The sequence below is a fragment of the Ctenopharyngodon idella genome, chromosome 3 (assembly GCF_019924925.1).
Source record: "Ctenopharyngodon idella isolate HZGC_01 chromosome 3, HZGC01, whole genome shotgun sequence".
Taxonomy (NCBI): domain Eukaryota; kingdom Metazoa; phylum Chordata; class Actinopteri; order Cypriniformes; family Xenocyprididae; genus Ctenopharyngodon; species Ctenopharyngodon idella.
Window position 1 is genome coordinate 33,203,506 of NC_067222.1, and position 13,769 is coordinate 33,217,274.

Sequence of the window (13,769 nt, forward strand, 5' to 3'; positions counted from 1 at the left end):
TAATGTGCTGGAAAAAGTAGCATTTGGTAGACTTTGTACAAAATTTGTAACAATTTGCCCATTTATGGATTATGCGACAATGGCTAACTGCCCACAGGCCCTGTCTCTGTCCTGCTGAGAGGTGTCTCACTCAAGCCAGACTGAAACAGTAGTAGAGCTGCCACCATTTTGTAGCAGCAGCATGATCATGCTGCAAGCCAGGATGAAAGAGGAGGGAAAGACGGACGACTGCAAGCTGCAACACTAAGTGTGAAGTGTCTCTGCAAGTTCGCTCATTTTGTTTGGACACGGCAAGCGTGGTGGCACTAAACTAACAATAACACAACTGCTGTGCTCCTTGAAATAAGCATTTTCTGGTAGCCTGCTCTTGCTTTCATATTTTTCTGCAAGATGGCTGCCAAGCTTCCCTGAGCACTGTTCTCTTGCCAAGTCTGAGATCCTTCTCCCCGGCTGTGTTACCAACAGATATGGGAAGACAAAGCAGCACAGATCTCATTGCTGGTCTCAAGTAAACTGTTTGTTTAAGAGTGACTCAGTAAAACGGGAGATTCTGCTGAAGGTCACTGAGGTAAAGGAAAATTACAGTTAGATTACATTTCGATCTCATATTTCATCTCTCCAGGGGAGACAAAAAGAGACGTCAACTAAGAAGAGACTTGTAGTCTACAAGTTAACAGGATAGAACAATGGAAATTCCGCAATCATTCACTCGCCCTTCATGTCTTTCCAAACCTGTCTGACTTTCTTCTGTTGAACACAAAAGGAGATATTTTGAAAAAAAGAAGGTCAGTCAATCATGCAGGTTCAGAACCACAAGGTCAGTAAATGATGACAGCTTTTAATATTTTTGGATGAACTATCCCTTTAAGGAGACATACTGTGTCATAGGCACAGTGTACAATCTCTGATTATACAATGAAAGAACCAACTCAGAAAAGTGAGCACTTTGAAACAGTTGGCGACACTACTGGTCTGGTCTTATGTAACAAAAACAGATTTGGCAGAAACAGGGAAAGTCAGTTTACCTATGCCAAGACATTATAATAATTCTTACAAGAAGTTCTAGAGCAAATGGCTAAATTTAGATTAAAAGAGTAAATCAATGTACTCATTGAAACCATTAAGCATGCACCAGAGATATTGATGACAACTTGCAATTTACCTAAACACAAACTGATGAACAAGTCTTCAAATGACTTTTGGACTTACACACACTCACTAAACAAAAATGGTAAACAACAGCACATGGTGAGGAAAAAGAAATAGTGAGTCACCTGTTTGGTTAGGGGAGTGGCTGACAGAATCCCGAATGGGTGCCATGCCTATGAAAGAAAGAGCAACACTGTGAGGAAAAACAGCTAATTGAAGCTGCAAAATAGGTCTCAACATCAATAAAAGGCCACACGCTAAGACCATGTAACAAATATTATTGCTTATTTGTACAGATATGACCAACAACAATTCCAATTCATCACTGCTACTATTTATGGGTGATTCTATTAGCTTGACTACAGAACTGGACTTTAAATTAGTGCTTGACTAATATGTTTTTTTTTTCCATTGGCAGATGCACACGCCAATATCTAATATCTGCATATATTTTTACACAATTGCTTTTCAAAAAACAACAAAATATTTTAAAGCTTTGACAAGGCTCATTTATCAACCAACATGAGGGACAACTAACACTTCTTTAGACAATGCTTACTATCTGAAAATGGTGAAATATTAGCCAATTTATTGACATGACTACTAAAATACCAAAGAAACAAAACATTCTGATACATTTTGGTTTTTAGTTGAGAGAAAAAAAAAAAGCAGTACTCTATGAACACATAACTAACATGTTTTTTGCAGCATGGAATGCCTCTGCCTATCACCAATGGCTAACTTTAAACATACATATAGGTCTCAGCGCACCTGGCTGATCCATAATCGGCAAGGTCATTTTGTAGAGCGCTAGTACCTGAGAGGTGGCTTTGGGCGCAGTGTAGGACAGACCTCTCAGTCGTAAGCTCCCCTGGCTGGCTAGAGTTGAGCTGCACTTGAGTTCCCAGGGTGGCAGCAAGGACCGTGAGGAATTGCCCACGCTTCAACAGCTCTTTCTGTTTGTGCTGACAGAGATGCGACGAAACTTCACAGAGCGGGTACCGAGGCAGGGCTTGGGGCTGGCCGCTGGCTGGGGCCCTCTTGGCATTGCTGATGGCGCAGGTTACAGTGGAGGTGCTGCTGTTCTAATTGGCAGACTGAGGCTGGCTGAAACTGGACTTGATATGTTCTGGCACTGAAATCAGAACAATAACAGGTATTAAAAACTATGTAAACCCCAATATTTTCATTCTACACAACTCTGCACAATTTGGAGCTAATCAACAAACATCTATTTCAGCTTAATAATGACGCCTAAAGAAAATATTTTCTTTGTGGAATTTTTCCTGACCTAGAGACGAAAAATCTGCCCCAGAACTAAAAGAATGAATAAAAACTATACAAACTAAACTTACAAAAAAAGAAAGTACCACATTAGAAACTGACCTAATTTTAAACATTTTGAAGGCCAATAATCTAAATAAAACAGTATTTAGTGTGGATTAACAGGTTACCGTGTTAAATCCATTTTGTTAATGATGCTCCCTCTACATTGGCTGAATAATCGAGGGAAATTTTCAACACAAACTCAAGCTTTCTGTAATGTTGCTAACATAGTATAGACTTGCGGCTACCATCATACAAATAGTATAGTTGTCACAGTCTAGTAGTTTATTAATACAATCTTACACAACAGCATCCCTAATGAAAATTAAAAAAAAAAGAAAGAAGCTGGTTGAGAAAAGTTAATACATATTTCTGGTCTGACAATGATAAATGATTCTCCAGAAAAATTTCTTTAAAAATCCTGAATATTCCTTTATAGCAGACATCAAGCCCTCCTACGTTTCAATCCCTCCCCTACAACCACCTGTCATATAGAGACCACTTTTCACAATCCAATTATTTCCCTCAGAAGTAAGCACAATTAACATCTGCTTTCACTTTTGTAATAATTCACATTACAAGTAAAATGGGGACTGCCAAATACAAGTAAAGACAAAACAGTGCCTCTTAACAGTAAACATGCAGAAAACTGCTTTACAACATTAAGACTCTTTCAGACTGAATGCAAAATTCTGCGCGAATGTTTGCTGTGATGACGCTCGAATCGAAACAATAGATCCCTACGAAGTTATTAACACCGGGCACGAACATTTGCAACGCGAAAAAGTGAGGATTTTTTTTTTTTGACCTGTGTGTCGGTTTCCCCCCCCCGTCGCTCCGCAATGAAACAGGACGTCCAATTAGATTTGAGCTTTAGATCACATGCCCGGAGCAGCTGCTGTTGCAGAGAAGGGCGAGAGTGGAGGCGCTGTTTCGAAAACTAGTGTAAACAAACACCGAAGAAGAGTATCCAGGAGGAGATTATCATTGGTATCTGAGAACAGATTTGTTCTCACATGTTCTTTATACAGAATATTATATTCATCTTCCACTGAATTGTGATCACTGTCCGTTTTCTTCCATGTGCACAAGTGTTATGATTATAAGAGCATGTTTTGGATCTGTCAATCATCATGTAATCAAATCTCCTGCTCTTCCATAAATAAATTGAGAGAAACATTTTTCTACAGATAAAATATGAAGGCAAATAGACATGATTATGACGATATGTTTTCTGTGTTTTTATGCAGCTCATGGTATAACAATAAAGGATGTTTATGACAAATGATAAGCAGATTTAACGTTCCATCCATTAAACAAACAAATAATGCATGTCTGCCCATTATCGAATCAAATCCCACTTTAAAATCATATCAGAAGTTATTACAATAACCCGATGATGGTTTAAAGTATGTTTTGAGCAAAGACATTAATAATCATACATTTTTAAATGTATGATGATGCAACGAAATGTTGAAATGATGCTAATTGTACCTTATATTTTAAGATGTATTCTTTTAAGCATTATAGATAGTTTGGGTTTCTAATGTAGTACCAAAATTTATTCACCTTAATTTAACGCTGTTTTTATGCAGCGGACGATGTTAAAGCCATATACGAGATACATACATGAGGACAAATGCATTGTTGATCAGCGCCACCTAGCGTGCAGGCGTGAATTATCAGAAGTCGTTTCGGGCTTGGTGTGAAAGGTCCATTCTTCCGCGATTCGCCTCGCTTTTTTGCGTCGCGCTCAGTGTGAAAAAGCGTTTACAGTGTACCCTGCAAGTGTCTTAACCATTCAATACTGACTACATGTAATAACACTTTGTAAAAACTGAAATTTAATTCTAGATGTGTTATATCCGTTTGTTATATTAACATACTAGTACAGTATCATATGGTAATACTGAATGTTTACTATATTTATGTGCCTTCATATTTGGATGTTATTGCAAAGAATACAATGGAACGTGTCCTCAAAAGCACGGCATTACCGTGATGCATTTTGGTACTTTATAAGTATCTAGTTTGTAAGAATAAAAATAGGCTAAGCAATGCATCTGAATTCAGTTGCTCTATAAATTCTTTTCATGCATACAGGTTGGAAAACGTACAATTCTCCAAATCACTAACAAGTAGTTTAACAATTCACCACTGCACATTCAGCTTCATAACACTGTTAATGCACCCTCAGCTCAACTGTTTGCAATATCCAGCAGTTCGTTCATGGATATTGTTTTGGCTGTGGAATTTCCTCTTCAGGAATGACCTCACAAAGCAGCAATTCAGTTTCACATTAAAAAAAAAGAATTAGATAAATGCTTTATAAAAACAGAAACCGTCCCGACATTTCTAGAACAGGTCCACCACAGTCTTGAACAGACAGCTACCAATAACCAGACTAGTACAATACATTAACTCCTCTTCACATCACAACAGCTGTGAACATTTTACATATTCAACAATTTGACGAGAAAAGGGACTCGAAGAACTCAAGATACATATTTGTAGTGAATTATAAAAGCTGAAACTCTACCTTCAAGTAATACAGGATTAGATCACAGCTTTATTTTCCCCTCCTCTCCAGGTTTACCAGAAGCCTTCAAAGACATCCAGCTTTGTTCCTTCTCTTTGCATTTCATAAGAGAAAAAAAAAAAAAAAAAAATGGAGGGGCATGGTGTCATTTTACTGCTCGAGCTGAAACTCCTGCCAGCTCCTCCTGCTGCCTGTAGTGGGGGCTCTGTGAAGGGGGAGCTTTTTTGGGCTTTCATTTATTGAAGTCTACTTTATCACTTGAATGTTTTAGCGGAGTTCAAAAGGAAACAAAACTGTGAAATAATACTGCAACCATGCAACAGGTCTGTGTTTTCTTAGGGGTAACTTCCTGTTCAGACAGCTTCAACTCGCTTGTTGTGGAATGACAACCGTCAGGAAGTCAGGTGGTCACGTTGCAACAAGCAGACTACCATGCAGATCTGTTGCACTGCAACAACCAGTGGTGCATTTAATGGCAAGCCTGTATGACTACAAATTTAGAGAAAGTATGAATGCTTTCCGGCTTCATGCAGTATTGGAAGGCATCTTTCCAGGAACACTAAAAATACTAGTGTATTTATTTGTTCATGCTGAAATGCAAAAATAAAAAAATAAAAAAGCAAAAAAGACTGTGTTTGTGCTTGTATAAATGTCAAAAGCTGAATCAAGGGGAGACAAAATACAATATAAATGACAATCATAAAAAGTCTCTCTTCAACACTCCCAAAAAAGTTGCAGACATGATCAGGTCTGCCATTTGTCTTAAAATTACAAGTATGCATGAACAGGTCTTGACTTGAAATGGCTTTCCATATTTGGTGCCAGCTATGTCAGTAATCTATAACTATTAGAGCCAAAAAGACAAGGTACTATCTTTTAGAAGTCTGAAGTTTTGCTTTTGGCATTTTTAAGTGCTTTTTCCAGCCTCGATGACTTAATGCAGGCCATCTTTGCCAGTGGCTCTTCCTTGCAAGCAAACATATTGTGCATGGTCATTGCTAAGCAACAGCTAGTTGATTTAGTCAACACACTAAACCATCTTCGCAAAACACAGACGCTACAAATCATTTCTTGAAGGGTTTTCCGTGGTCTTGGTTTTGTAGAAGAAAAAGAAAAGAGACCATGATAAACTTTTGACTTTTTCATATACTGAGATGTTCAAACTAAAAGGTGCAAGAAAAAAAAAAAAAAGAAAAGAAGAAAAGAAAACCCACAGACAAGGTAGACTGGGACATGTTTCAAAATTTTAGATGACTAAACAGTTTCCAGCTGTTTTTTTTTTTTTGATTGACCAGGTATAAATTTAAGTGTCAGTGAATGTTTATTATCTAATCAAAATAAAGGGAGCAAAATATTGTTTTGCATACAGCAAAGTTGACTGAGTCAACTTTATTGCCCAAGTATTACTCAGTATCATGAAGAAGACACAAGGACATCTGGGCCAACAGATAAGTAAAAAGTCACCCGGGGTAACCAGGGAGGGGTGGGTAGTGGAAACATGATTCTTGGATATTTGCCGTGCGAATCTCTGAGCAGCATCGCTTCACCCACCCAGATACCGAATGAAGTAGATGCAGTGTTTACGTGACAATACTTTAAGTTCTTTTCCCAAGTTCAAACTACTTTAAAAGAGGGTTTCAAAAAAAGCCATATTCCTCACATTACATTTCATTATGTCCACACATCACTTTAATTTTTGTCTTTCTATTAGCAAGATCACAGACATTTAGTCGCTGTTACCAGATTGAACTGAGCGTCAGTCACACCACTGGCTTTAAGCTACTGTCAGAGCGAAGACAAGGTCAAGAGATAAAGACCTGAGCTATCAGCCTTTCCACATCACTCAGTGGAAAAATGCTACACCCACTGACAAGTTTCTATGATGTGCCTTGGTCTGCATAAAAGGCAAAGTATGGTCATTTGTGATAAGACGGCTTTGCTTTTCTTTCCCAATCAGAATAAACACAGATAGCGTAATTTCATTAATGAATATGGCTTGATGGCTGAAGCCGCGACAATGCACTGCGCCCAAAAAAACCTGAAAAAAAATGCTATTTGTAATATTTGGCCTTGTATACGAACAATAATTCCTACCTTTATACCAGCCCCCTCTTCCTTATCGTCATTCCAATGAGCTCTACACTTTCCTCCGTCCACTCTCCATCCGTGTTACGAATGATTTCCCTGAAAACAAAAAGATTAAATAGCAGATAAGACATGATAACTTGGCTTCATGTTTAGCAACTCTAACAGTTACCAACAGCTACATCTCCGAATAAATGATGCAGCAACGCATTTAGTAAAAGGGAGAAAGCTCCTAGTAATCTCCTTAACGGATTACACTGGGAAATTACTCCTCTATAAACAGCCAACTATCTCTGTGGGTCAAACAGGCAAACACATTTTCCCTGACACTCTAGATATGAACAAAGATTTGCTAATCTATGCAAGATGTACAATGTTTATGTAGTAAGTGAGCTCAATGAGGTCAGCAACTCACAGGCAATATGCAGCTTAGATTAACAACAATATACATGATTATATATAATTAGCTTTTTAAACAGGACAAATCATTGGCTGCTAATTATTTCATTGTATTAGTGTAGTGGTACTCAGTATTGGTAATGATACTCATATGTACTAATTCTAGAAAGGGAAGAATGATAGTGGTACCATATCAGTTATCAGGTAATATTTAGTGATGTCCCGGTGAGGAAATTTTCACACCGGTGAAAAAATTGTGGGCGGGCCAAGTAATAAAAAATAACATTCCAGTTAATTGCGAGTGGGTGATGGGTGGATGAGAGATAAATCATTGAGTTGATTAGGGCTGTCACTAACGATTATTTTGGTAATCAAGTAATCTGTCAATTATTTTGACGATTAATCGAGTTATCGGATATCATTTTTTTTTGTGGTGATAAAAATAGACCTAAGCAAAGACCTAAACCTTTAAAATGACTTAAAATACATATAATAACAATGGCAATATTATTTTATTCAAATATATAGTATGAAAAGCAAGTAATCATATGGTTTTATAGAACAACACTTAAAATACATAATATAAACAATCGTCTTGTGTATGTTATGTATTGTAACAAATGCCTGTGGACGGCGCCATCGGCCTGGTGTTGTTACACTTTACAGCAGATCAAATCCTTGTTTTAATATTAGCCATACGACATTTAATTCAAATGCTTAACTAATATTTAATATTTAGTCACTTCTTTACAATAGAAATGCTACAGTCACTGTAATTTCTTGAACAAGAACACGTGAACATTGCAAACTCAGAGCTAGGGTTTAAACTTTTATTTTGAAATTGCGATGAACAACAGTTTGCATATTTAGAAACATATTGATGTATTCTCCTGTTTTGACAGGCTTATAAGCGATATACCTTACAAATCTGATGAAATGGCACACATTGCATTCCCAGATGAATATAACAAACCAAACTCACAGCATTTGCAGAGATGGAGTTTGAGACGCTCCACACATGTAAATTATAAGAGTTCATGTGGAGCAGCATTTACTGTGAACGGAGCCACTCTGAGATGCACGTAACTTACATGCAAAAAATTAAAGCGCATATTTTATTTATATATATATATATATATATATATATATATATATATTTTTTTTTTTTAATTAAACTTGAAGGGCATATGTTTATTTAATTGAATCGCAGCCTTTGTGAACGGACATATGCTATAGTATGGTTTTTAAATGGTTTTAATACATTGTGCAGCTTTAGAAAACGGTCTAATAATGCAGTTTATGGATTCTTGTCCGTGGAATGCGCCACTTCCGGTATTTTGCTGGTTACTCGACACGGGTAAATTGTAATCAAGGGTTTTTTTAAAAATTGAGTACTCAAATTTAATCAAGGAATCTTGACAGCCCTAGACTTGATATTAAAAAAGACACGGTAAAACGTAACGATTGTGTGTCACTCTTTTACTTTAATAACTTAACATACTTAAATGACGTCACTGCGTCATGACTGCGACACGATCTACGCATTGTCTTATGTTGTGTTTGGGCTCGTTCGAGACCACCTGCTCTAAATAAAGATATGCGATCTACTATGGTTTAAAATTGTTTCGCAAAGCTACAAGCAAAACCGTCGCGCAAAAGCATCATGTGTATACTGTTTACACGTGTTGGCAGCGCTTTTTATACAAATACTTGGTATAGTTTGTATGCTTGTTGTATTCTGCTAGATGAGATCTTTTCAATGATACATGACAAGTCTATCTGTTGTGTACTATGATGACATTTCCAGTTATTTTTATTTTTACAGGCTATGAAAAGAGAGCACTTCTAATATTTCAGATAAATTAAAAGCACTTTTTTTTGTGATTGTCATTATCCCTACATTCACTGCAAAGCCAAACATATAAGCCTTTAAAACACCTATTCTGTGCTGGTTAAGCAAGTGGTTAAGAAACATGATAACTTAGTTACGCAAAACAAAATTTTAAATGATTGTGATTGATAGATTTAAAAAACATCAGCAATATGTATTCTGAAAATAAACAGGACCAATTTTGATCTAACACTGACTTTAGTCATTAGGTCAGTGACAAAATATATAAATAAAATAATTTTACAACAATTTTAACAAATGATAAAACCACTGTCTTGGTACAAAATCGAACCACAGCCTCTCTCCATAGTTACATTGTGGGAAAATGATGGATGGACACACTTCTGTAGATCACAGAGTAATCACTGTCTTGGTGTAAAATTGAACCACAGCACTGAAAAGCCGAGAAAGTTAAAAACTATTAACTATTGGGACAAAACGTGACAGCTAAAACAACTGACACTCACTGACTTCACTCTTACTGATATAGTAGCCTGGTAAGATGAGCAGTTACCAACAGTAGGGGGTAGAGTCACACTGCCTCCTGTTTCAACAACCGGGGAGAACCTTCAAGCTCGTGAAATAAGCCTACAGCATCACATACACATGAGAGGGCCAAACAAGTATCTGATGTGAAAACAGGAGAATATAGCCACTTCCAGGGGGGTAAAGTCAGCCTATCAAGATTGAGCTTGAGGCCACACAGCCCTGCCCCTCCCCCAGGAACAACCTCTTCTCCTTAAAGTGTTTAACCAGATGGCCATCTCAACAACAGAAGCCTCCCATACACAAACACAAAGACAGGGGCATCTGTTTATGAAGCGCCAACATAAGCACAGCTAAAAGATGACCAGTCAAAAATAATACCAGCACACATATAACGTCACTGCAAGACTTTAAATAAATAAATGCATTGCGTAATTCTAACAAATAGTAGATCTGAGTAGGGCTGCAAAATTGAAATAAAACTAAAATTGCGATATGGTACAATGAAAAAAGGCTGCAATTTATTTAAATAAATAATTGACCCATCACTGGGAGTTTGATTGACAAGCGATCTAACCAATCATAAAGCCGAATCCGCCATTTTGTCTGACAAAGCAGTCAGGGCTTAGTAGATTAACCTCGGTGGACTTGAACTTGAAAAATGGTTTGTACAGACGTCTTTCCGCATTTGAAACAACATTCCTTCTCATGTTCATTCATGTTTATTTGATGCTATAAATGAACTAGTAGGAAGAGATGATCGGTTCACGAGCCGCTTGAGCTGAGGTGCTACAGCAATCTGTCATGACACATTAAAGAGCCACAAAACAGTTTTTATTGTTCCAATTTCTTTAAAAATTACACAATTTGAAAGCTGGGACTTTGTTTCATATTGCAAGTAACTTGCTCTGTCTTGTCTGTTGACGTGTTGTCAGTGTCTTCCTTGCTTTTTCACTCTGTGTGGCGTGACAGCGGCATAGCTTGTCGGACAAAGCAATGGTAACTAAGGGTCTTTGCGAAGGGTCAATTGCGCTGTTTTTGTGAAGAAAATGTACATACTTTTTGAGTGTGTAGCAGAAGAGTAGGCAAGCTTTGGGACATACTACTTCGTCACAACTGCGTCTTTAACGGACGACTGTCGCTTAGTAAACGTGCATCTTGACACCATTTAAACTGCCCTGTCAATCATCTTGTCACAGTTAAAATCCTCCACATTCAATTCAATTTAATTTCCTACCATTTCGGAGAGAAATGTAGTCGCATGTTGATCTGCCATTCGTGGGTCTTTTATGCAGAAAACTCATGTTTACATGATGATAAATGATGCATTTAAAAGTTAATGACCAAACGCATCTTTATAAAAGTTCACAATGCTGTTGCAGATGAAATATAATGTGGATAACATTGAATAAATATCTTTTTGTCAGGTAAGATACAGATTATTAATAACTCAATCCCTTTTATCTAAACCGCTCTGCTTAACCGTCGGTCTCGCACATCCATCATGTTTGTAGTTTTTAACACTTGTTTGAAGTTCTAATCGAACCCTCATCCAACACGCAATGGGTTGGTGTGTTCTGACCAGAAAAAACACATCCGGGTACCTTCTGAACACTCATTTCAACATACTACAATTTGGGACACACTAATTCTAATTTCAAATACCATTTAGGACGGATAGTATGCGAATTGGGACGCACCACTAGAGAAGTTAAGGGTTCCCAGCGTTTTTTCCACCAAAATAAAAGCATGATTGTTTAACATATGAAAATGAAGAAAGAGACAGCTATAAATATTACTTTACAGTTGTATTGTAAAAATTTTAAATAGGCTAACCTTTTTTTTTTTATTTTACACTGAACTATTACGGTAAAACAATCTTATTTAGTTTAATATTTTTTATTTAGTATGCATAATAATAATAATAATAATAATAATAATAATAATAATATTATTATTATTATTATTATTAATATATATATATATAACTCAAACTTTTGGCCAAATTGTGCAGCCCTACAAAAAAGCACAGCAAACCCGCGGCTTCTTCTCTTATCACAATCTTTATCAGAAAAATCACAATTAGATTTTCTCCCCACATTGTGCAGCCCTAGATCTGAGTCACTAAGATGATCTAAATTAGACTTTTCTCATTATGCATCAACAGATGAAAAGAAAAAGCTTACGAAATCTTACAAAACAATGACATTAAACAAGAAAAAAATGATAGAAATATACTACAATATGCCATTGAACTCTGTGAAAGCAAAAGTGTTATGATCTAGTCCCTGGCATTGTGAGGTGTGGACGTGGTTATGACCATACAGGGGCAATGTTCATTTCCCTGATAAGAAAAACTCAAAACCTGTCTATGATTAACTTGAAGTTAAAAGCAAACCGGTTAAGCAATATACTGATACTTCTCGGCATCACAACAAGACGAAAACAAATCAAAGTGAAAGAGTTATTGACATCTTGACCAGTTTTTATATCTTGATTAGTTTTTTTTCTGGTACACATAAAATGACAGCAAGCTTGGGCAGACATAAACAGTGCAGGGTTTGTGACTCATGACTGCAATACAGTAACGTCACAAAGAGCTACACAAACACTGTTTTTTGTTGAACATTTTAAATAAAGCAAAGCTTACTCAGCACTGGGAACCCCTTTAATTCAAACGGAACTGCATTTGCTTACACCAGCAGCAGCTGCTTTGACCCGGCTTTGTTAGTGCCGCCCAGCATAGGCATGAATAGGAAAAGCCCAGAAGGATGCAAGCTTTGGAAAAACCAAACACCCATCTACACAACTGAAAATGACTACAGGGAGCTGAGAATACTTACTGACCTGTGTTGCTTCTCCTCAATGTCTTTGGTGGCAATAGCATCCAATTCTCTATAAAGGAAATCAAACAGAACTGTCAAACTAATAAACTGACATTTACCTTTCATTCTCTAGTTTTTAAATTGTGCTAACAATACCAATAGTTAATACATAAGCATAAATCTGACAAAATCAGAGTGGAATTGGATTATATAGGTATGCTTGACATAATTAACTTTAGAGAGGTGAATGCAAACAGCACCTTTAATTCTTGAACATACTGTGTGAATGACACTTAAGTGTGCAATGTCAAGGCAATGTTTTGGCATTAGTAAATCGGTTTCATCACTGGTGAAATAGCAAGCAAAGCAAGTGCCACATGCTTGGGTGATTTATCAGATTAGAGTCACACACATACAAACAAACAAAATCAAACACAAACAAAACCCATCACAACATACACTACAATGTGAAACCAAAATCAACTCATTATGCCTCTCTCCATAGTTACATAGTAGGAAAAAGAGGAAAAGATGGATTGAAATGCTTCTGATTGTAAGTCACAGAGTATTAGGGACGACTATAATATGCATGAAGAACAGCCTACATTCATTAGCTAACCTTACTTTGATTGAGCTGAAATAACACATAATAAACAAATATATTTATTGAAAACAAAACAAGTGTTGCAGTTCAACATTTGGGATACTTTATTCAGACGGTTAAAGGCAGAGAGCAGGGAAACCTCCTCCCCCACCACTGGCTTCAGCTGCTGCTACTGCTGCTGCTAACAGGGCAAACCAGCAACCTTGACCTGCCCTTAAAAACATTACATTATAACACACTCAACACGTTTCTAAACAACTTTTACTCTCAAAGAGCGACTTCAGGGTGTCTGTATTTCCTTTATTCTGGTCTGGGAAAAAAAACCCCAGCTTTTTCTCTGACATTTTTCCTCTTGAGTTAGCTGCCGAGACTGCGTACTTTAAAAGCTAAATACAAAATAAACATTTATCATTTAACACTCGCCACTGCATTAAGTTATTAAAGCGAATAAAGCGGTTAAAATGA

The 13,769-nt window shown here is 36.9% G+C and overlaps 1 protein-coding gene across 7 annotated transcripts in view; it reads right to left on the reverse strand.

Moving 5' to 3' along the window:
• LOC127510154 (trinucleotide repeat-containing gene 6A protein-like) overlaps positions 1 to 13,769 on the reverse strand; it is a 48,679-nt gene that overhangs the window by 16,644 nt on the left and 18,266 nt on the right. For 5 of the 7 annotated variants that reach the window (XM_051889653.1, XM_051889658.1, XM_051889655.1 and 2 more), the window contains exons 2-5: positions 12,723 to 12,770; positions 7,109 to 7,198; positions 1,967 to 2,284; positions 1,275 to 1,322 (exon numbers count right to left, since the gene is read on the reverse strand). In XM_051889653.1, the coding sequence (XP_051745613.1) occupies positions 1,275 to 1,320 (46 nt within the window). In that variant the 5' untranslated portion in view covers positions 1,321 to 1,322; positions 1,967 to 2,284; positions 7,109 to 7,198; positions 12,723 to 12,770. Of the gene's footprint in view, positions 1 to 1,274; positions 1,323 to 1,966; positions 2,285 to 5,014; positions 5,156 to 7,108; positions 7,199 to 12,718; positions 12,771 to 13,769 lie in introns of those variants that run through there. The other 2 variants (XM_051889652.1, XM_051889654.1) reach the window with 2 other exon arrangements.